Raw genomic sequence first — 25286 nt, 5'->3', positions numbered from 1 at the left:
TGCACAAATATGCATATACAACTTTTTATTTAGTGGCATTTGCCATCTGCAACAACGGTTAACTTCTTACAAGGCAAAAGTAAATAAAAGTGAGACAGTTTTTAACTGTTACAAACATCTATATGCATTTCTTTGTCTGACTACACTAAGGGGAAGCGGTTAACCAGTTCAGAGTAAGTAAGTCTGGGCAACCTCATAAGCCAACTATTCTGAACAGAAAGAAAAAAAATACGATTAATCTAAAACCACTTGCCCTTATTAGCAAGGAAAATAAAAATGCAGCCTAGAGTCACTCAGAGTTAAGGAACAAGAAAGACCATCAGAACTTCAGCTTGATTTCCAGTACATCACAGGACATAACATTTTAATTTTATATCCTGTGATTGACTAATACATATTTGACCTTTCTTCAGTCCATATTAAAAAAATGTCTTTATGACAAAAAGCATCACAAGCTCATTTAAGGTCTGGAGACATTAACTTAAAAAGAGGGTAAAAAAAGCTCAGAGACTGTTCAGTTAATATGTTTTAACCATGCTAACTCTTTTATGGTATCTTAACAGGGAGAAATCAACAGATACTTATATGTCTCTTCAACCCACTAGCAAATCGTTATCTATTAAAAAAATGTCTTTATGACAAAAAGCATCACAAGCTCATTTAAGGTCTGGAGACATTAACTTAAAAAGAGGGTAAAAAAAGCTCAGAGACTGTTCAGTTAATATGTTTTAACCATGCTAACTCTTTTATGGTATCTTAACAGGGAGAAATCAACAGATACTTATATGTCTCTTCAACCCACTAGCAAATCATTATGTGAGTCAATAACCAGGATACAGAATGAGACAAATGTGTACTAGAAAAAAAAGAACAGGCTTCTAGTAGTGGGGATAATTACTCATCAATGGAAATAAAGGGTTTCCTCAAATGAAGAAGAGAATCCTTATGAAGAATATACAAATACAAGCTACTGAGCCCAATGCATAAATAAATGGCAGAAATTTAATACAGAATTAAATTAGATTACTGAGTATTTCAAAACCAGAATGTTCTCAATAAGGGCTGAAGTACAAACTGTATAAAGTACTGATACACCGTTGCCTGTGAGAGAATTCTTAGAGTGGTATTTTAGTATTTCTACAGTATACTATTCAGTTTGGCAGGACTTTCAGTGTAACCTTCAAACACAATGGTTTGAATTAAATGCTATTTAATCCTTTAATACAATTGTACTCTTGCTAAATCCAACAGACTGAAACAGGATCTGAACAAAAGTCTTGAATGTATTAAAATCAAAACTCTTGATAGACTTTGATGGACCAGTGCTTTTATACTTTTCTCTTATGGTAGTAATAAACATTCTTTTCCCTTTATTATGCTTTTCTGTCTTAATTATTTGTGTTAAATATTTTGATGTATTACATCATAGAGTTACTCTCATACCTGCAGGATAGTTTGCAGTGTAGACACAAAGCAAGTGAAGAGCTATTTGCATTGAGGAGTCGTCTATTAAAAACCATGGCCATAGCGAATGCAGAACAGGAACAAGATAAGCGTTGAGTGCTGCCATCTACAAGAACATGAAGAAGAATTTAAACTACTATACTATTAAATACTTTCAAAATGAAGTATAAATAGAGTGAGAAAAGCATATTTTTATCTTATTGTGTCCTGTTAGTTTGCTTTAAAAGATTGTACGGAGAGAACTGACACCCTCATTTCAACACTAATGAAATTAACTCTATCCCACTCAAAAGCAGCACACGTTTTAATTACTAAGAGACATGCAAACAAAGGTAAAGACTTATTCATTCCAACTGTGATTGTTCAAGAGCTCCATATTCTAAAGTTGTATTCTACTCCAACTGAACTAATTATTGGAACTCAAAAAGCATGGAAATAAAGAGTGCAGTTCTACAGAGCAAATGATAGAAAACTTCAGTTATCGACAGCAACTTCCTTCTCTCCTCCAAGCAATTGTCTCTGCAGACCCCTGATCAAAACAAGAAAAATATTTGAAATCTGAGATTATGGCACAAGCAAGTTATGGGGACCTTAGGGATAACCAGATGGCTTATTCAGGCCCATAATTTACGTGGTGTTCTGTATACAAAAAGGATGCTAACACATGCCCTCAGTAGGGGTACTTCTGGAAGGTCTGGAAATCTTGTGGTTCCACCAATGCATCTGCTGTAAGTAGCACAATTTGATTCACAATGCCAAGACAAATTAAACTGTGAAAGAGAAAAATGGAAATACATGCGTGAAAGGTATCAGCAATAAGAAAGAGGAAGAGTAGTCATCAGAAAGAAGAATAGAGAAAGAATGAAAAAAAGCAATGTAGTATTTTCCCCATGGAAAAAAAACAGGTAGGCAGAAGAACTGAGGTAGAAAAGAAATTGAAAAGCACAGAGAAAAAAGACAAAGAATGTGAAATGAAAAGAAGAAATTCAAAACAAGATTCTGAGAAAGAAAAATGATGAAAAGAAACCCCAAGATGAAAACAAAATTGTGCCTTGCAGGATTAGTGTAATTTAACACAGACAAAGAAAAGTAAGTGGCAAATGATTATTCAGTTTTTTTTTGTCTTTCAGAAAGGGAAAGGGAAAAAGGAGAGGAAACCGCTTTCCAAGATGCGAAGTGTACCTCTTACGCGCCTTTCTTGTGGCCCCACACTTTTCTCCACACCCATTTTTCACATTATATGCTTTGAAAATTGGAATTATTGATTTAAGCAAAGCAGAAGTGGGTATAAAGGATGATAGCCATCTGAAATCTTTGGAAGATGATGTTTCAATACAAACATTGATATGTTCATCCTAATGCAAGTACGAAATATTCTTAGGAGGTGGGAATCATAATGAAATTTGAAGTGTTTCTTGCCATTAATATCAAGCTTAAATTGAGCCAGCGTGAAAATAATTTCAAAGTAGAAAAAAAAAATTATCTTCATTCACTAACTGAATGTGCTTACATTATTTCAGTACAAGAATACTTACTTTGCATTCTTCATTTTGAAAGAGGCAGTTTCTGAGGAGCTGCATAGAACACCTTAACTGCTTGATAAGGTTATCCTCCTATCCAGAGAAAAATATTTGAAGATCATCAACAAGACCAGAAGGAATTTTGTACAAGCAGGAAAGAGATTTCAAAAGGAGAGGTACAAATCTAAGGCATCAACATGTGGGTCACATCTCTTCAGCAGAGTTTCCTTCTGATCTCAGGTAGGATTCATCTCAGTTAGCTTTAAAGTCATTCATAACAAGTTACTTGGAGTCATCCTCATCTCTCTTTATAACCCACAGATACTATTTCTAGGGGCACTGATCTGGCCAAATGCAGAGATCTGTAATGTAGAGCTCCATTTCTCTTACGACTAATGAAGAATGGGTGGGAACATGTTCTGGGTATTTGTTCCATCCTAAAGCAGACATCTAAAACAGACATCATCAAAGTCAAATGAATGACTCCCTAGAAGCACTTATTTTTCTTCCTTGGATAAAAACAAGGATAAACTAGCTGTGTCTTGCAGATCTCTACATTTGGTCAGACCAATCCATCCTTATATTCCCAGTGTCTTAGTTCCCTATCCTTAATAACGGAGATAGTTTCCAACCTGATAAGAATATTACAAAGATAAATACAGACCTCTGGACAGTGAGGTACTATACTGAGATTCAAGTATACAAGTAAACAAACAAACAAACAAACAAAAAAAATCTATCTTCATGATAGTGCTGTGACACTGAAAGGCTAATGATGGCTGACCTAACTTCTATAAGGTTGACATACTAAACCACTTCTGAAAGATGATCAAATTCCAATAAGCTTGTTCACCACAGGAGACTATTTTTGTTTTATCAAGCATAAAGGAACAAAAATGTAAAATAGGATTCATGCTTAAATCTCAGACAAGGTGAAGCAACAATGCTTGCTTATAAATCATATCATGTACAGTTGATGACATTTAGAGATGAAGTAAAAGTATCTCAAAAAAGTTAATTAAAGTCAGATGTAGTAGATGAAAAAGAAACATACAAGTCATCATTACAAATGCATTTTATGACTGGTTTATCTCATTTTTAGCTAAATAAAATACTAACTCTAAGATGTTCCTTCAAGAACTTCTATATGTATTAATTTATTTAATAAATACAAGGAGCACTAAATCCTATAAAATGCCACAAGCTACAACTTATACTTAATATGTAAACTTCTAGGAGGTTGAAAGAGTTGTAGATTGTGTTGATGGCACTGTTTGTATTTATTTATTTTAGGATATCTTGATTTTTACTAAGATCCTATTTTGAGGGGGTTTTTTTGAAAGCTTGCCTATTTGTAAATACTTTTCACACCCTTGCTTAGCATCACAGTAATTATTGTGAAATAAAAGGAATATCAGGTAAAATACTTCATTCTCAGGGCAACTGAAGCTAGGTCAAACACATTTTTCCCAACAGTTAAAAGAAAAGAAAGAAAAAGAAATGAAGCTCTGATAACTTCACTTTGAGAGCTGTGCCTCGAAGTGGGTTGAGGGGCAGTCTTGTGAATGATCAGCTAAATCTGACTATGAAAGCAATGCCTCACCTTCCCTCATGTGAAACTAGACTGCTTTCGTTATGCACCACTGTCGCGGTTTAACCTCAGTCAGCAACTGAGCACCACGCAGCCGCTCACTCACTCCCCCCCTCCCCCGGTGGGATGGGGGAAAGAATTGGAAGAATATACAAAGCAAGTGATGCACAGTGCAATTGCTCACCACCTGCCGACCGATGCCCAGCCAGTCCCCGAGCAGCGGCCCCCCCGGCCAGCTTTCCCCAGTTTATGCACTGAGCATGACGTCACATGGTATGGCATGTCCCTGGGGCCAGTTTGGGTCAGCTGTCCTGGCTGTGCCCCCTCCCAGCTTCTTGTGCACCTCCAGCCTTCTCAGTCGGTAGAGCATGGGAAACTAAGAAGTCTTTGGCTAGTGTAAGCACTACCTAGCAACAACTAAAACGTCGGTGTGTTATCAACTTTGTTCTGGTCCTAAATCCAAAACACAGCACTGTACCAGCTGCTAGGAAGGAAATTAACTCTATCCCTGCCGAAACCAGGACAACCACATATTGATGAACAGCACGCTTACATATGATGTAGCAACCTACAGTCCCAGCTCACCAGGGAAATCTGCCACAAAGTCTTTTGCAAATCTCTTTCAAAGAATTCTTAATTAAACACAAACAGTCTTTCTGACCTTTCTCAGAGGCTCCTTTCCTTCAATTTCTTTCAAGTTTTAAATTCCTTCTACATTTAGCAGAGGAGCAAATGTCCCCAGCTTCTCCCTTCACAACCCAAGAAATATAAAGAACCAGCTGACTTCAACCTTACTGGACATATCCAGGGCAGGACACCTTTCAGCCTCCACCCCTTGAAGAAGGGATAATGAATGTGTTTAGGAGATCTCAGGAAAAAATATTGTAGCCTTCAAATGTCAGGGTCAAACTCTAATTCTTTTAAGAGCTCATTGTTATAAAACACCAGTTCCACACTCTCACAAATCAAGGCTAATGTCTGTTTGTGCCAACGCCTCAGAGAAAAATACTATCTAGCTCAAACAATACAGAAATATCCTGCAGGAAGATGTTTTCCGCAATTTCTGCTTTATGTGGGAGTGGACAAGATATCAAACTTGACAGCAGAGGTTATCGTCTGTATTTTAATAATTCTCTTAGATGAAAGTGGTAGAAAGCAAGCAGATTGCAACAAAAATCTTATGAAACTGTTGTATGATGGTAAGAAATAATCTATGTCTAGATGTGGTAAGGAAGAGCTGGGTGATGTGAATCTGGAACAACTGGAAGGGAGGTTAAAAAAAAAAAAGGCTAAACAAAGAAATTGTGAATGGAGAGAAGAAACTGGGAGTACAGGCAGCGGAAGGAGTGCAAGTATGAGGTAAAAAAAACTCTGACAAGAAATTAAAGCCAGGGACAATTGAGTCTAATGACAAGAGACCGAGACATCCAGACCAAGTATGCAGGAGGACAGAAAAATAATTAGAATTGGAAGACACATAATATGAGAAGGTAAAGAATAAAAAAACCTATGACTTACATGCACAAGCAGACTGGAACTAGTTTTGGAGTGGGAGGGAGGCTGACTAGTACAGGAACAGAAAAAAACAAAATGGCTAGCACTGGTTGAAAGACACTGAGAAAGAAACCTGAGAAACAGAAAAATTATTATTGTGGAAACAAGATAGGAAAAATCGCTGGATTGTGTAGGACCATGAAGTCAAGGCTGAAAGTCCAACTATGTCTGAAAATAATACAGTACTCTTAGATATTGTTGTAGGCTAAATAAATACCACAAAATGCAAGCACTGACAGGTGACAAATGGATGAACGTGTATGTGTGTGAATGTCTGAAACTGAACTTTTAAACTCTCAATCAGAAGCCTGCTAGTTGCTGGCTTCAACCAGAATGGGCTAGTTGCTAATTCTGATAACCTGGACTAAAAGTGGGCAGTCCTGAATCCTCCAATTAATGAAAAGACATGAGACAGAACCACTAATTCAGAGGCTGATCATGTGTTGTACTTCGCACATAGACTATTTAGATTAGGTAAACAGGAGCTTAGAGGTCTGGAAAGAAAAGCTGGTGGCAAAAAGAAGGATTCCTGAAAAGAAATGGTCTCTGAAAGAAAGAAATGGGCCCAAAAAAAAGAATGTGAAGACCCTGGCTGGAGGAACAATCCTGCAAGTGGGAGAAGATCCTGGATACCAGAGAGATGCATGGAGACAAACACCAGCGCATGCCCAGGGGCTTTGGCCAGTAACATCCAAGACCGGTAACTGAGCAGCTGCAAAGCACAAACTGATGTGATTTTTCTGCCTGACTTTCCTGAACCAGCAGTCATCTCCATGTTGGAAAAGGAAGTTGAGACCTAGTGAACATAATTCTGGGTGGAAGAGTGAGTGTGTGAGATAATCAAGTTGGTAAAAGCTCTAAAATCATTGAAACTTAAAGAAGTTCCAGTATCCAGATCCACTACAAGTTGTCATTTACTCTGTCTCACCCATTACAAATACCAACAATATCTACCTCAAGAAAATAAACCAAAACAAACAAAAAAGAGCTGGGAAGTGTCTTATCATATCAGTCTTTTGGTTTTTATAATTACCTTTTTTTTCTGTGCTTTCCCAGGCTTTAGGGAATCCAAATTCAGCTGTGCATGAATATGTTTCATGTTTTCTATACAGCTGTCTATCAGGTCAACTGGAAGACAAAATATATTAACATTCAGAAGTTCATTCACAATCAGAAATACTTTATGAAACAAAATATCTTTCTTGCAATGATCTTGGAATATGTTTCATGTTTTCTATACAGCTGTCTATCAGGTCAACTGGAAGACAAAATATATTAACATTCAGAAGTTCATTCACAATCAGAAATACTTTATGAAACAAAATATCTTTCTTGCAATGATCTTGGAATATGTTTCATGTTTTCTATACAGCTGTCTATCAGGTCAACTGGAAGACAAAATATATTAACATTCAGAAGTTCATTCACAATCAGAAATACTTTATGAAACAAAATATCTTTCTTGCAATGATCTTGGAATATGTTTCATGTTTTCTATACAGCTGTCTATCAGGTCAACTGGAAGACAAAATATATTAACATTCAGAAGTTCATTCACAATCAGAAATACTTTATGAAACAAAATATCTTTCTTGCAATGATCTTGATTACTGTTACCCTCCTGAACTGAGATTTAAGGATTCAGATCTCCAAATTCTGTGAGTTCATAATATATTATCTTCTTGATATCAGGATGTAACTAACAGTCTCCGAGATGGAGTGCATCTAGTTGAATGATCTCAAGAAGCAAGAATACATTTGAGTCCTCTTGCAAGAGAGTCCTGTGAGAGGAATGCCCAAAGGAAGGGCTGATAAGATGGAGAGGGGAGGATGATTTGGAAGGAAGAAGATAGCAACTCATAATTCTTCAGGATATCTTCAATGACACTGCCTAGAAGGCTGAAGCTTCAAGAGGTTAGGGCATGCATTTATCTTACCCAACTCTTCCCTAACAGCAACAGATTTGCTGCATCTGAGGTGAGACAAATGAAAGCAAATGTTCAGGTGACTCAAAATGCAAAATGTTGTTAGGCTCTTTTCTTGGGATCTAGAGTCTTTAATTTATTACAAGATCATAGGCTCATGGGATAATTCAAGTTGGAAGAGATGGCCTCCAGAGGTCATATAGTCCAAACTCCTGCTCAAAGCAGAGTCAGCTATAAGATCAGGCAAGGTTTACCTGTAGCCTTATCCAGTTGGGTCTTGAAAATGGCCAAGACAGAGACTGCACAGTATGTCTAGCCACTGCTTGACTGCCTTCAAAGGGGAAACGTTTCTTTATGGCCAGTCTGACTCTCACGTTTCAATTTATGCCCATTCTCTCTCATCCCCCTACACCATGCACTGCTGTGAAAAAGCTGGCTCTGTCTTCTTCAAAACCTCATAGGTATGAGAAGGCTGCTATTAGGTCCTCCCTAAACCTTCTTTTCTCCAGGTTGAAGAAGGCCAGTTCCCTCAGCCTCTCCTCTAAGGACGGGTGGACACAACCACCTTGGTGGCCCTCTGCTGAACTTGCAGTTTGTTGATGTCTTTCTTGTACTGGGCCAAAACTGGATGCATTATTCTAGATTTGCTCTAACAAGTGCTAAGTAGAGGAAAGATAACCCTTTCCCCTCGATCCACTGGCTGTCTTCCCGTTAATACAGCCCAGGATGCTGTTAGTCTACTCACATTCAGCTTGCTGGCTACCAAGACCTCAAGGTCCTTTTCAGCTCCCCAGTCAGCCTGTACTACTGTAAGGGGTTGTTCCTTTCCAGGTGCAGGACTTTGCATTTGTATCTTAAAAAGTAGTCCTTAAGAGCTGAACAGGTGATGTTAGAGCTACAGGTATCTTCAGGACATTGATTTGAATGCCAGAACTCCTCTTCTCTAAAATTTGTGTTGCATCACAGCAAGGATGACTTGAAGGCTGCTCTAGCACGGAACATGATGCACTTCATGCACTGATAGTGCCTTCGCAGGAAGTCAGGTCTTAGATGATCTAGTGGGTCATCAACAGAAGAACAACCCTGATTGAAGCAAGGGCTGAGTAGACCACCAATACACTGGGAAAGAGAAGAAAGTAGGTATATAGCATAGGATTTGAAGTTTGGAGTTTTCTGCCACTATGGGGGTCAGACATTGAGCAGACATATCTAGGCTACCTATTTCAGTGTAGTGCAGGTTTAAAGGACTGAACAAACCAACAGAAAGATGCAAGTAATGAGAAAGCACCTAAGACAAAGTGCACTTGGGCCGAGCAGCAGGTATTAAATGCATGATACATGAGAAATGCAAATTAACCAGTCTCCCCTGTGCTCTAGTGGGCACAAAAAAACTTTGATTAGAGGTTTTTTACTTTTGTTTTACTACTGTAAAGTAAAAACCTTAGGCATGAAAGATGTTGCATTGCAAGGGGAGAAGGTCCTACTTAAACTGTAAAATGGGAAGAAAGAAACAAAGAGGCAGAGAAGAACAAAGCTGAGAAAAAGAAGTCTCTTCTTGCCTAGGTACAGCCAGAACTGAGAACACAGGGCATACTTTCACCTACAAACCTATACTGGCATAGGGTGAAACAAGAAATGGAAGATACTGCCAGTGCAAAATCTCCAGTTTTGAACAGATGAATATGCCACTAGCAGTAAAAGCTCACAGGTCTCTTCTCACTCTTAACACAGAGCTGTGATTTCACCACAAATTTTTAGACTGGCTACAATATAATATTTTATCTGTAGCTGAAAACTTTAATTATTAATAAGCTTTCTCTGTAAAAATCTGCAAAAAATGCCACTGAAAACTAGGTCTTTTGTTTTGACAAAAAACATGATGATTTAAAAAATACGTAAACCACCTGCAAGCATTTGATTCATAAATCATTTAACATACATTTTGAAATGCTCACCTTCCAAAGCACATTTCTGGGCATTTTTACTGACAGCTAACAGAGATAGCAATGCATTTGTAGCAACTTCTTTCAGCACATCCTTTGAAGATTTTCTTTCACAGACCTACAAACAATGCAATTTCATTACCAAAATGAAAAATGACCGTATTAAAAGTATTCATATCTATAAATATGTTGTCGTAGTCTATATTTTCATTTGGATGATTCATCACTATATTCCTATCCAGAGTTCTCCCTCTCTATATTCATGAGTCTGTCTGCATTGAAGTGTTTCATTATTATTTCTAATTGAAGTGTTAAAAAAAAATATTTTTTTTTTTTTTTGCTCCTAAGCCCATTCCTCTTACTCTTTTCTTAACATTCTACCTTCCTAAAGCCTAGATTCCCAGCCCTGGCATCCAGATTTTTCCTAATATTCAGGCTTGCTATCGCAGATAATTCACTGACATGTTTTTAGTGCAATCTCACTTTCCTTCAACACAATGATGAAGAAGAGACATTAAATATCAGTGAAATTCTTTAGAATAAAAATATCATTGACACATGGATAATTTTTTTTAGATACTCTTCCAACCAGAGAAAAATGGTAGTTTGTCTTATTTTTGTAAGGCCTTTGTGAGCATCACCATATTTCTAATAACATAAGTATAATCTCTGTGCTTTCAAAGGAATATTTATTTGGAGTCATATAACAAGATAGTTGAAAGACGAGGAGCTGTCTGTGCTTTATATATTATCCACTAGAGTATTTTGTCCATCTAGCAATTTTGCCTAAAATATCATTCCAACACTGACATCCAATATAACAGACTATGGTACGCATTGTAATTAGAAGAATATAGTAAAATAAGAGCTGCTGCTGGATCATAGTAGAAAGAAAAACATATTTTAAAATTAGCCAAAAATACAGCATCTTAAGAAAAACTTAATACTTCAGATAGAAGTCTCATAAGTACCTAGCCATAGGACCTCGTAGATTTTACACCTCTACGTACATCACATATATCACCTTTTATTGTCTTTAGTCCTCCAGCTAGTAATTGCCTAAGAAATTTTTCAAATTTTAATATGCAATAAAATATCAATGTATGCTCTAGGGTTATCATTTATTGAAGTGTTCAGTGTAACCAGGACTGAAAAGGTCAATAGTTGAAGACTAGTAAGTTAATAACCTGAAAAAAAACCCCCAACCTCATTGATAAGGACAACTGACACCAAATTAAAGCACCAAAGCATGGACTGGGTTCTGCATTTAAAGCCCTATTAAGTTGCTAGCTGTTTTTATTTTTTCTTAGTACTTTGGAATATTTTAGTAATTAAAAAACTGTCAATCCCTGTCAATCTCTTGGGTTTTTTCCTTTAATTAAGTATATGTGGTTGATTAGAACTGATTAAATAATTAAGGTGAGTTGTCTTATATTTGTATCTTTTGAAAGTTTTAATCCCTGTCAATCTCTTGGGTTTTTTCCTTTAATTAAGTATTATGTGGTTGATTAGAACTGATTAAATAATTAAGGTGAGTTGTCTTATATTTGTATCTTTTTTGAAAGTTTTAATTTCATCTTAAGATTTTCTAAATTTTATCTTAAAAAATAAAAAAAAATCCATTCTTTCTTGAAGGATGCTCCTTTATACATTTTTTCCTTACTCTGCAATCAAGAATTGCATTTTATAATAAAAAAGATAATGTATGTCAATCATAGGGAACACTTAAATAATAATTAATTGATGATTAACTACTGGTTGAATGGAAAAAAAACCCCTCTATGTAAATTTATAATGCCTTCTGCCAGCAGATTCTATAGTTTTAAACTACTAGTATTAAAGTATTAAAATGAGAATGGACACTTTTAATTCTTTTTTGAAATTATGATGATTAATAAATTTAAGATGCCCCATAAATCCACAGCAGATCTAGCTATGTTAGTCTGCACCTACTGTAAAGTTAGTTGAAGGGGAGATCACAGCCTTTCTAAAACTTTGTAAATTTTATCTCTAGAAAAAAAAGGTAGGGCCTAAATTTGAGACTTTACGTATGGATTATGGTTTTCTTATTACTTTTACTTCTGATCTTGAAAACATGTATACAAGGATTAAAGTTTACGTACACAAAAGCACCAAAACCTTTCAAAGTCAGCATGTGTGTTTACTAAATTGGTTGTATGCCATAATGCATACTAATTTAGGACCTGGTCTGCTAATATTCACACCTGCAGACCGGGTCCTAAGTTAGCATTTGCCATTGCATATCACCTATTCTGTAGATTTTATGTAACTAGGATGATTAATGGAGATGACTGATTGTTTGAAAATTCTCTCTCACAGCCTTTTCTATGTTAGCCAATTACTTGCTTGAGTGCGTCTCTTGAAGAAAGAACATATTTAGATCTTTTGGGTCGTTTTTGTTTTCTTTTGTTTTTAATAGCTTACTTTACATCCTATGGGCTCCTCTTTCTACTGCCTCTCAATGACCACCATGGGAGGGAAAAAAAAAATAAATATATGTACTTCGCTCTAAAAAACTGAAGCCGTTTCTTGCCTAATTCTGTTATCCTTTTTTGGGGATCATAGCAGCTATATCCCTTTCATGTATTATAATGCCCCAGACAGCGTAGGTTATCTTTTGCGCTCTTTTATGAACAAAATGCAATGCCCATCTACAGCTCTGAACGGTTAAAGACCAAGTTAAAAGCTGGTATCTCTTACAATGCTCAAACTATGTCATAGTGTCTGATGTACTTTCATTGGCCTGGATGCAGTTAATTCTTCACCGTATAGCCTTTTTCTGCTGTCACCATAAGAAACATCACTTTTTGCTGCCAAGGATCGGCAATCAGATATGTATACTTGTACGAAAATAGAGGAATGTGACTTACAACACAACACGTCTTTGTCTGACATACTTTCATGCAATCACATTTTTTGTGCCAGAGCCAAGGAGTTCAGTTTTAGGCACATACATAAGCATTAAATACAAAAACCTAACAGGATATTTAGCAAATTATGGGATTTCAAGGAAGTGCCCCTGTTTTGCTGTCAGTCTCTGAAAATCATGTCCTCACAGGAAATCTCTATGCACTGAAATTACCTGAAATTAGTTGCCAAAGAGATAGGGAGTTCTAGTTTTAGTGGCCTATACAGTGACGCCAAGAAAGATCCTCTTAGGATTTTCTCCTTTCTAAAAGGCACCAGGTTCTCAGTGGACAGAACACTATGCCCCAGTAAATGCTATAGAACCACAGCGGTGTAACACAGAAGCAAAGGAACACAGGTTATGTGACAGATGTTAGCTAGATCAGGACAAGTTTTGGTAGGAGTGAGGTTATTCTACAAGAATTCAGCAACCATAGGAAGAGAGGAGATGAAGTGATACTAAGACAGCATTATTTCAGTCACACCATCCAATATGCACTAATACATGTTGAAAAAATAATGTTTTACATAGCAAAATAGTACTAAATATTATTCTTATAAAAAAATAATTACAAGACACTGACTCCAGAACATCAGAAATCATAAGCTACATTATGTTATATGAAATGTGCGTCTTTCAGACAAACATTACACTTCTAATCATGTATCGCTATTATTGTTACAGTGACAAACTGCACATAATTTAAAGGACAACGAGTATACAGATAAAAGAAGAATTTGTGAGGGAAAATAAATTAGGCACAAATTTCACATATAACTTTTCTTGTTACTAAGTAATGGAAGATATTTTAACAGTCTGTAAATAAGTGAAGGACATAAATATTAAGGAGGTAAAAGAATCATTTAGGACAGTATATAAAAGTATAAATAAGAATAATGATATTACATTAAGAAAGACAGAACATTCAGAATAAATATCTGGAAAAAAAAACATCTTGTCACCAATATATATTATGTTGGGCAACAAGTTCCTAAAAGAATTAGTGAAAATACGCTACCTGGATAATTTAAAACTAGCTTGGAAAATACATTAATATATGCTCCTTAAGTGCAACAACACTGATCTTACACCATCAGGGAATGAACTAGAAGGCTTAATGATTCATTTTGGTTTACAAATTTTACAAAGGCAGCTGTTAAGAACAAAAATGCTGTCATTTACAATGGGGATAACTACGTCTTGAACCTTAAAAATCTCATTACATGTTTGGAAAAGCAGAAAAAAAAAAGCGTATCAGTATTTGGCCAAACATATTCCACCTATGTATCATCTTCCCTACATAAGATTTCATACCGTGTTGTTGCAGCATAACTGCCTTGCAAGGCATTTCCTAGAAGTTGCTTCTTTGCAATTGTTCCAGCTTAATAGATGAATTTCAAAAATGAGTGTAATAGATGTCTCGAATTAGATGTCTTGGTTCATAACTGGAAACAATCGTTTTTTCATTAGGTAACTACATTCCTTTTTAACAAAATACAAAAATATATCCTGCGATCACATTGTCAGATTGTAAATACCTGAATAATTAATGCAGTAAGTTGAGTTATTGATGCCTGGCATCCTTCAACGTGATCCAGAAGAAAGCTAATAGTTGGATTCTGACATATACTCTGTTTGTCTTGGAGCTGTCTTCTTCCTTCCTCATTCAAAAGGACAGAGAGGAACTGTAAACTAGCCATATATAAAGCAGGATATGTGGTTGACAGATGAATACAATCACAAATGGTATCTGAAAGGTTAAACAGAAAAATAAAAAGTTTTGTATTTCATTCTGAATAAAGCTTAAGTGCTTCGGAACTCAGAAAGACATCAAAGAAAGTGTGTGAGCCAAGAAGCAGCTACACCTGTGCCCTGCACAAGGAGTTCTACAAATTCTATGCATTTGATAAGTCTTTAAAAATCTAAGAGAGAAAAGTTTGAGTTTTATAGGTTTGAATGAATTAATTGCTCTGCTTTAATTTGACTATAAAACAAAAAAAGCAATTTCCATTTGCTAAATCACTCATTTGTTCAACAATTTTCTGAACTCTCCTCACTTCATTCAGCAGCTTGCATTATAATACCAACAGTACCCATCAGCTGATTTACGTGCAATTGGATTTGGATTAACCAGATCACTTAACATGCACCTGGCTGAAATCACAAGCTTGAATGGACTATGCTCCTACTTCAGTATTGAAACACGTCAGAGAATTTTGGTGACCTAGAGCCCTGACTAGGCAAGTAACTAATGAATGAATAATTAAAAAACAAACAAACAAACAAAACCCTGTATAATAATCTTGAATTCCTATATCTCTTATCTCCCCTCAAAACTTTGCTTTCCTTTTATGTAAGATGTAAGAAAAACCCAACCATATAAGGAAAAAAAAAATGAAGTGCTAATTTCTGGCTCTACTCAAAGGTGCCATATTTAGTTAAGGTTTACAACTAGAATCACTAACCCATATATGCAAAAAACCCTTGTGAATTTATCCGGCAGTTCAAAAGTTAGTCTGATGATATAAGAAAGAGTTATAAAATTCCAATTAAGGGAAAAAGTCAGTCAAGCTCTGGACACATTTGCTTTTCATTCTGGATATGCCATTGGTAATTACTTAATAGCATCTAAACAGGAATGCCCCTCTTTTCTATTTGTTTATTTATGTTGTTAGTTGCTAGGTTAAAACCCATCCAGGAATAGTTATTACCAAGTATTGCTGTACAATGATTTGCAAGGGCTGCTGTCACAGATGGAAAAGATATTTGGCCATTCTTCCACAATAATGTAGCTAGAAGGTTGAAAAAGTCTACCCATGTTTCATGAAGTACAGACGTTAACTCAGTATCTGCAAAGATAATATAGAAAAAAATCAAAGCATTTACACATGTGCACAAACGTGGATAGCTAAGCCTGACAACAACTGTCAATTTAAATGAAGGTGGTACGTAAATGAAGACCTGCCTCTGTCTGGCTATACTGGAAACAAAGTACTTCATTACCTAACCCATCTTTGGAGCGAATGGCGAGAATCGTGAAGATATTTCCCAAGACGGGTTTCAACAGTTCATCCTGGATTACAAGCTGAGAGTCCACCAATAAACATGATTTCAGAAGCCTGGACACAGATGACAAGTACTGAAGTAGTAATAACACCTGTTAAATATTTTTAAAAAGATATGAAATAAAGCCATATATTTGCACCTTCCACATTTTTTTTATTTAAATACTCACGTTACCTCAACTTATTCATAACATTTTGAATTAATATACACCACTTAAAAGAAATAATAGGATATAAATTAAAAATTGTTCTCCTAATTTTTACTGTAGAAGATGAAACAGAATTCCTAGTCTCGAAACACATGTGTGAATTCAATTTTCTAGTGACAAAGAATAAAGTTCCTTATGAGAAAGTCATGACTCTCATTATATGTACAGCATCATATTCTCTGGAAGCTCACAAAGAAAAACATAGACATGGTCATTAATATTGACGAATATATGTGTATTTCCTGAAAATAGAAGCTTAATTTGAAGCTTTAGGAAAAAAAATAATTCCTGACATATTTATTTATTTATTTATTCTCACAAGATTTCTGCAGAAACACATTTTCTTAAATAACCTGGATATCTTTCTTCAAAGTAAATCTGAATGCACAGCAGCAGAAGCTTTAAAATGGTGCTGTGCCATGAACGTAGTATGTTCTATATGTTATATATACAGAGTTAAATTTGATACAAAAGTAGTTCCATTGGCAGTAACCCTATATGCTTTGCATACATCAGAATTACTTGAGAACTATGTAAGTGTCTGCAGGATTGGAGACAAAGCAAAGCAGCCAGGTTTGTTGCAGAAAATAAATATGAAATGTGTCAGCAACTGTATCTGGCTCATACTTCAATATCATACAAAGAAATTCTATTACATGATTTCTGTAACTGCTAAACTCAATTTGTATTTTTAAAACACAATTGGTTTTCAGCTTGACGGTTCTAGGTATAGTTCTAACACAGAAATTAATTGTTCTGTGTTGAATATAACACGGTTTATTTTCTCTTAAACCTTGTCGAAAGCACAGAGATTCACATGAATGTAGCCTATAGCAGTGTGTCTGGACTATGTTAATGAATATAGATTATGCAAACATAATTAATTTCATAATTTAAAAAAAATTATAAAGTAACAATTACTTCTCTAACCTGAGCTTTTACATGTTCTATATGACATGGATGACCCAATGGAGCTTTCAGTTCAAAGATACATCTCTCAACCAGATTAGCACTTACAAGACTAAAATAAAATAAAGTAAGTTGGTTAGAAATATATTTAAATAATTAAACATTATACTAATTTAACATTCCACAGAAGAGAACTTGTTAAATAACAGAGTAAAAATAAATTATGAAGAACTTTCTTAAAATAGTGGGGTTTAGCAGTAAATCTAGTGAAATGGCAACTATAGTAGCAGTAAGTTGTTTCAAAATAATTAGACTAACATAATTTCCAATGGCTGTTACTGCACCGGTGAAAATTGTTTGTTTATATTTGATTGCTTATTTTCTTTCCTGTAGAAGAATAAACAGCTCTGTAATAATAAACTGTATTCAAACATGGTTGCCTTTCGGTTTTTTTTCATTAATTGCAGTATGAAGAGCAACTACAAAACCTCTTGAAAACCTTAAAAAAACTGAACTAATTTTCATGCTTCACTTCAGGCCTTCCAAACACTTTCTACAGGTGAAAGAATTTGTTATGATGCAAGTGGAAACATGGAATGCAATCTGAAGACTATTTTGAAGTGGTTCCTTCTTTAAAAAAAAGAAACAAAGCACTAGGGTCTATCATCTAATACTTTCCCAAATCTGACAAGCATTATTTACTCTCTTTTTGTGTGACAGCCCTTGGCTCATCCTCAAAATATTGCATACAATTCAAAGAAGAAAATCATAAAATGAACTGAAATGATCTGCATTTCTGAATACCTGATTATATCACGTACGTTTCTACTAAAGAAAAAAAAAAAATTAAAAAATTACCCCTCCAAAAAGGATGACTAAACAGCCACCTAGACAAAAACCTAAGACATTACCAGAGGAACACAGTAGTCCTGTAGAAAACAGACAGCACAAATGGAATCACCAATATGACTACCTTTTCTGTGAAAAAAATAAATAATCCAAATTCTTTTCTTTTGTTGATTGTATTTTAAAAAAAAGGCATTTTTTAACACTTCAGAAGCAAGAAGTGATCAATATATTTAACAGTTTTGGTAACAAACACTGGTAGATCTCACTTCAAACTTTTCACCTCTATTGCTACACCTTGTTTGTAGTTCAGCAGTTATTGATCTCATACCTGCTGAGAGCTGTTAGCAAATGCGCTTGCCGAAGAGCAATTCCAGTATCTTTTGGTGTGACAACCAGCAGATTGTGCAGAAGGCTGCAAACAGCTGACAAAAGGGCAGGCGTGATGACAGCATGCTGTTTAGACAGAGTAGCAGACATGGGAGAATCATGTTGACTTGGAGATTCTGTTGTGGTTGTATCACTGTGACCTAGAATGTTTTTAATAACAAGAAAACACACAAAAGATTAATTAGAGCAGTTACGTAAAACAAATTGCTTTTTCTTTTTCATAAAATATCCAAGTTCCCCCTACATTTAAAACAGTATATTCTGGAATGGGGGGGTGGAGGGGGAAACCCACAGCACAAAACAACCAAGAAATCAGATACAGGAAAAGTGTTATTTAAAATAGTTCTGAAATAAAATGTTCCTCCTGCAAGCCACTAATAATGTTAAAGATAAATGGTAAATTTGGAAAGATATAAATTTTCACTTCTTTCCTTAACAGAAAAATATTTTATATTTGTAGATGTCTCTCTCCACATACATAATCTTATATATTTTTTTACATTATATACATTTTTATCTTTCTACATATAAAGAGAATTGTATATACATCTGTGTGTGTACACGTGCACATGTGTGTGCATGTATGTATATGACAGCTTTACCAAAATTGAATTTTTTGAAAGGGTGACTGGATGACAGGAATAGAACCTAAGTCTTGAGTTACTTTCCAAGCAGTATCAACCATTTTCATTTATTTCTGCAAAATGTATTTCACCCTATTTCATTTTAAAGGAAGTGTTTCATTGTTTGTCTTCCAAAACAACCACTAGAAGCATCAATGGTGATTGTTCCAGCAATAAGCAAGCTTTATATGCATGTACAAATACCGGAATATGGGCAGGCTAATACATGGTATTCATCATTACGTACACAAACTCAAAGTTTGACTTGCCTTGTGCCATAAGCCGATCAACTACAGTTTCAGGAATAAAATGGCTTGAACTTGTTGGGACTATTGCCTGAAGCTCAGTAACACTCTCCAGTGATGGTGATGCAGACCGAATCTGGAAAGACATAAAAAGGAAACCAGTTGATTCCAGCTTTACACAAAACCAAAAAAAAAGTAAAAATTACCATTCAAAAACAAATCTGATTAAATTTTTCTCACTATATGTGTGTATACATATAGAATTTATAAGCATCCAATAATTGAAACTATTGAAAGATGTGCAATATGAGCAGCCTGAAACACTTCAGTTAAAAACTGATCAATGCCCATGTTACTGGAAATTCCTCCTCTTCATCCTTCTTTTTCATCCATTTAATTGACTCAATCTACATTTGGACAAAGATAGAAAGGCATTACTGAAGCATTTAAACTCAAATTTTTCACGGACTATTTCCTCTACTGAGAACATCAGCACTTGTCCATTTATACCAGGACACGCTCAGATAAAAATATCACAAGCACATTAGTCATCAGCCAAAGTTGAAGTTCCAGAGTCTTTCCAACTCTGGGTACTTCTCTTAACCTTAGTCCTGTGATCCTTACATGTATTCATTTCATGGTGAAGATACGAGATATTTACATGACAGTAGATAATTTTACTGTCATACTACCATGCTCCTTCTACCAATTATACATTACCTACCATATTATTAATTTTGCATGCTTTCAGAAGTTCTTAATGCCCTTGCTACTGTGTTTAAAACCACAAGCTTGAGATCAGAAGACCTAGAGCCTTCAGCTTAATAATATGCTTTTGTGACACAACAAGACCTGTTGCCTGTTTCAGCATACGGGATAAGCATCTCCCATGTCAGGTTACTTTTTCACTTCTGTTTTTTGTTTTCTAGCTGGACAATTCACACCAGGTAAATTTTCTTCAAGAGCATCACTATACAGTGTAAAGAATACAGAACGTTGGGGAATCCAATGAAATCCCGAGATGGTCACAGCTTGAAGAAGGATGTTATTAGACTTTTCCTCACAGTGAGCTTTCTAAGGAAGACTGAAATATTTCAAAAGTTTTCCTTTTAAAGTTTTATTAGAATACCAGTTAGAATATTTTTTTTACCTAAGGAAAAGTCAAAAGTGACTTAATTGACAAAAAGGGTGGAGGGAAGGAAATCACAGATTACTCCCTTCCTAGCTATTGTATCCTTGCAGTTAGGTGACTGCTTTCTAGGTTTGGCTTTGATTTACTCAGCAGCATTTTGAGCTACAGAAACTCTCTACTTAGTATTTTCTCATCCCCTAGAAGGTTTAACCCCACCTCCCACCCCCCATCACTTCCAAATATTGTTAGGATTCTATCAGCACATCTTTACTTGAGACCAGAGTCTCTGCATGAGCTAAAGGTTGCCACCTCGATGCTGTAACTCCCTTCTCTCTCCTGTTTTCCTCTGGTGTCCCACTACTGTCCATCCTACAGTCTTGAAGCTTTCTCCTCAAGCATGCTCAGTTATTTCTCAAAAAAGCCAGAAGGTTATTGTAACACAGAAGACAAGCTACAGTAAGATTTGGGGTGCGTGTCTGAAACCCAGGATTCACATATAGCTTGGATCATATAAACACTAGGACATGCTTGGCTAAATAATTGTCTCGTTAGCAAAATGCAGCACCAAATTGTACTGACCAATTAAAATTCAAATTCCGTTTAGATTATACAAATAAAACCCATGTTTGCCAATTGAAATAAATTACTTAAAGTTTCATGCTTGTTGATTTAAATAATTATTAAAATCTATTATTTCAATTAGAGGAAATCAATCCATCTTGACACATGGTAAATTCTGCATTTATTCAGCACTATACTTCAATTCCAAGCATTCTAATAAATGACAAAAAACATAACTCTTTCTTAAAAACTACAAACCCAAAGTGCAACTTTTAACAGTCCAAATGGTTCTTCTGCAACAAGTAAAGCCCTAAAAGGAATTATTACTATGCTGAGAGTCATTTTAAAGATATTATTATAAATTTATACCAGCTTTCACATATTAGTAAATAATATCTTCTACATCGTACGACTCTTTCTCCACCTTCTAAAACTGTCTAAGCACTTTGGGCAAAGAAATAAAAATAAGGTCTTAGATATGTTAAAAGAAAAATAAAAATCAATAAAAGCTTTATCTGGTTAGAAAACTATCAGCTTCCTGCACTGATGGAACATTCACTGGTAATTGCTTCACAGTGCGACATGGGTTAAACCCAGAAATTTTCTGCTATCTTAACAGAAAACATACAGTAACACAATGAAGTTGTTTCCACAATGTTCTGCCTTCCAGGAAAGAAAAGATATTACTGCTTTTATAAATCACCTTTGATAAGGATGAACTGGGGGTCTGGGACATTGTATTTAGTAAAGGATATTTACTACTGCTACCATATTCTTTCTGGGAGCAATGAAGCATCCTGTTGCTTAACAGCGAAACAACAGACTTTGGAAGGGGGTTTAATTGGGGAAAAGAAAGGGTTGTGTGTGGGGGGAGATGAAGACTGCAGATTAGAACTCATACAAAAGAATACAAAAATTGTCTGAGTGGAAATACAGGAGAAATGTGAGGGTTTTGCCATTTATCTACTAGATACGAATAAAAGGTCTTTTCTTAACCTCTAGTATAAAAATCCCTCTGGCACTGCTTTAATAGGCTTGCAGTTATTAATTCTATTCAGTTCTCTTTTCAAAAGTTTAAATCACTTAACCGTATAGCACTCTGGTAACCATGGTTCCAGAAAATAAAGCACACATTTTTATAAAATAGCAAGAAGATTTTATAAGAAAGAATGGCTATGACTTAAAGCTATCTGGGAAATGTCTGTAGATCTTTAACCTGTACCATTTTTAGCTCAAGTTTTTAAATAACTGCTCATTTTGCTAAGCAGTCCTGGGCACAGAACAGCTCTAGGGTATTTATGCAGCATGAAGCAAGTTGGTATCTCCATGCTGATTGGTGTTCTCAATCACATGTACTAAACACAAAAAAAACTTGTTGGTTAAAATAAGAATAAAGATTTGTTCTCTGTAATGATAACCTGAGCGAATGTTTAAACTATGAATTCTATAAAAGACAAAGATTTTTAATCTTCTCAGAATCGGACTTTTGCAGTATCTACGTTCCAGTTTAGAGAAAAATAAAGATAAATTTGACAAAAATCTGTAATCCACTGAGATCTTAAAGACACTAAATACAATGCATATGAGTTAACAGAGTACAAAAAATCCAGCTCTGCTGCTGTCTTTTACATGACCTTGAATCACTGATTTCATCCCCACATCACTATTCTTTACTCTATAAAATGGGCATAATTGTACTTATGGCTTCTGCAAGACCTCTGACAGACTATTTTATAGACTAAAGTAAAAAAAGAATAATTTCTGTTATTAATATACTTGCTTTTTATTTTTCTCAATTTTACTTCCTGCAAATTTAGGGAAAAAATTGGGGATGGGGGAAAAAAGATGAAGCCAAAAAGTAATTTAGATACTGTTTTCACTTAAGGTTATATGAACCCTGTGTGAAATCAGCCTTTGATAGCAGATAGCTCAATTAAATTATTGGCTACATGAAAACTGAAAACAGAAAAAAGAAAAAGACACTATTAGTTTTCATCAGAACTGTTTTCAAATATTAAAAAAAGAATACAGCAGACCTTTCCTCTTCACAGAAAAGAAATTCCTATAATTCAGTAAAAAGAATTCACTTTTCCTTCTGCAGAGATCTTCAGGATGTGGCTTACTGAAGCAAAAAGCAGTTTCAGCTTCCTAGACTGACATTCATGAAATGAATGGATACGGACATATTTAGAAAAACTTTTTTTTTTTTTGAATGTTATTAAAATATCAGAGAAGAGCTTCTAATAGAAACAATTCTACTTGGTTTGATAGCTGGAAACTCTCAATAACCTCTCAATTATTTGTGGCTGTTGTCATCAAATCTGTACCATGCACAAAAAAACCCAAAAACAAACCAACCACAAACCCAAAAAACCCACACCCCATCTTTCCCTTCAATAGGACCTGCAGTCTCCCTTTCAACTGTGATGGGGAAAGCATGCCATCTAGCGGGCTTGGAATAACTACATCTTCCTGGTACCACCAATATATAAAATTTAGAGACAAACTTCTACAAACTTTTGGTAATGACTATAACTTCATAAATTAATTTATTTTTCTCATACATCAAAATGGAAAGCTTTGGGCCAAACTGAAGGAACATAAAATGTGAAGTTATATAGGAATAAATTGCAGATGTCTGATTTCAAGACAAGTTTGAATTTTTAAAAGTATTTCCAAACTTTACTGGATAGACACTTAATAGTCATTAACTGCTCTCTGAAATACAGTTTGTAGTTAGCCTCAGTTCCCATCCTCTGTCTTTCTTCTCCTAATTAATATTGGCATTGGAACATTGGACCTCTGCATCTTGCCTTCCAGCTTGGAAACTAATCATCTGTCATGTCAGCACTGGTATTTTTTTCAAGGTAAGAAACTTAGTTAATAAAAAAAAGAGTTTACAGCTGCTAAAAAGTTCCATGAAGGACAAATGGAAATTAAATTAACTTATATAAATGACAATCAAAGTTTTTGTGTGAAATCTTCATATGTATCAGGGGAAGAAGGAAAACAAAATGAAAGACAAACTTGAATAAAATTTTCTTACATTAGCTGTAAGAGCATAATCTTAGCAAATAGGAAGTCTACAACATCTGGAAGACTGATACAAATGAGTGTATCTTAGTATTACACTGTGCTTTCTTTAAAAAATTAGTTGTCCATTTGTTAAATGGAATCGTAGAGCTATGGCTTTATGTTAAACTATGATGCTACTTTACACATATAAATAAAAATACATTAATTTGAGTTAGTAGATTCCAAATTATTTTTTTCCTTTTTTCTTTTTTTAAGCTACTGAAGCTGAAGCAATTTCATGTAATGAACTCTTCAACTCTTCATGAGAACTCAAGCACAGCTTTAAGTAGATTAGACACTCAACCCTGATAAGAATTGCTGAAATTTAACTTTTCCCTCAAGTAACATGAACAAAACAAGATGAAATTTGTTCAACTTCTATTCCTATAAGAAACTGGCACTCAATTTATTCAGTAAAAAGCAATTTGGTAACAACTGCTTTTAAACAACCTGAGATTCTTACGTAAATGTTTTTTTAAGCAGTATTAATGTTAGCATCTACTTCCTGATTTACATGCATTTTCATTTATTTTAGTTTCAAATATTCAAATTTGAATATTTGTGTTTAAAATAACCCTAAGGGTTTGGGGGTGGGTTGTTTTGTTTTAGATAAATGAAAATCAAATTCATTAATAAAATTTAAGCTAAAATTTATCTTTTTCAGAAAACTAGAGTATACTTTTTCCTCAATTACTAAAAACATGCCAGATAACAGTAGCAGTGCTAGACAGCAATACATTTATAATAGAGAGTCAAAACAGTAAGGAAAAAGTATAATTGTGAAATATTTTAAGACAAATTTTCAATACTGGCTTTTCTATGTTTTTATTTTTATCACAATCCACAGCAAAACTGGGCATAACAATTTTAGTCAATAAAATAAGATAGTATATTGTTGTGCTTTAATAGTGTGTTGTATCAGCACACCTGTTTAACAGAAAAGAAACTTCTGAGCTATATTAGGGCTTCCATATTACATTAGATGCTTATTCATAAACCAAAAATTTTTGAAGAAAATATAAAACTATAAAGATGGATTTCAGTGCAACATGTCAGAGTTTTCTTGGAGTTATGCTGCAGTCATTGTAAATACATGGTTTTCATCAGGTAACTAATGAATGTTATAAAAGCTTCCTCCACGGCCTGATCTCTTTTTGCAAATCTACTCTGGAACTGCAAGAATGTATTTCAATTTCTCTTCCTTTGCATTTGCCATCCTGAAAGAGAGCATATGTTTACAGCCTTTCATCCTAGCCAGAAACAAATTTTTCAAGCAGCCATCTGCTTTCTTATATTTTTCATTCT

General features: G+C 35.0%; 1 protein-coding gene across 1 annotated transcript in view; it reads right to left on the bottom strand.

Annotated features, from left to right (window-relative positions):
* Positions 1 to 25286, bottom strand: part of RTTN (rotatin) — a 94930-nt gene that overhangs the window by 6972 nt on the left and 62672 nt on the right. The window contains 10 exon segments of the mRNA XM_019475014.1: positions 1444 to 1570; positions 3000 to 3077; positions 7163 to 7257; positions 10010 to 10115; positions 14465 to 14676; positions 15638 to 15775; positions 15930 to 16083; positions 17131 to 17221; positions 18287 to 18485; positions 19238 to 19349. Of these exon segments, the coding sequence (XP_019330559.1) occupies positions 1444 to 1570; positions 3000 to 3077; positions 7163 to 7257; positions 10010 to 10115; positions 14465 to 14676; positions 15638 to 15775; positions 15930 to 16083; positions 17131 to 17221; positions 18287 to 18485; positions 19238 to 19349 (1312 nt within the window).

The sequence above is a fragment of the Aptenodytes forsteri genome, unplaced genomic scaffold, assembly GCF_000699145.1.
Source record: "Aptenodytes forsteri isolate BGI_AS27 unplaced genomic scaffold, ASM69914v1 Scaffold45, whole genome shotgun sequence".
NCBI lineage: Eukaryota > Metazoa > Chordata > Aves > Sphenisciformes > Spheniscidae > Aptenodytes > Aptenodytes forsteri.
Note: the sequence above shows the minus strand (reverse complement) of the source record. Positions and strands in the feature narration are given on the sequence as shown.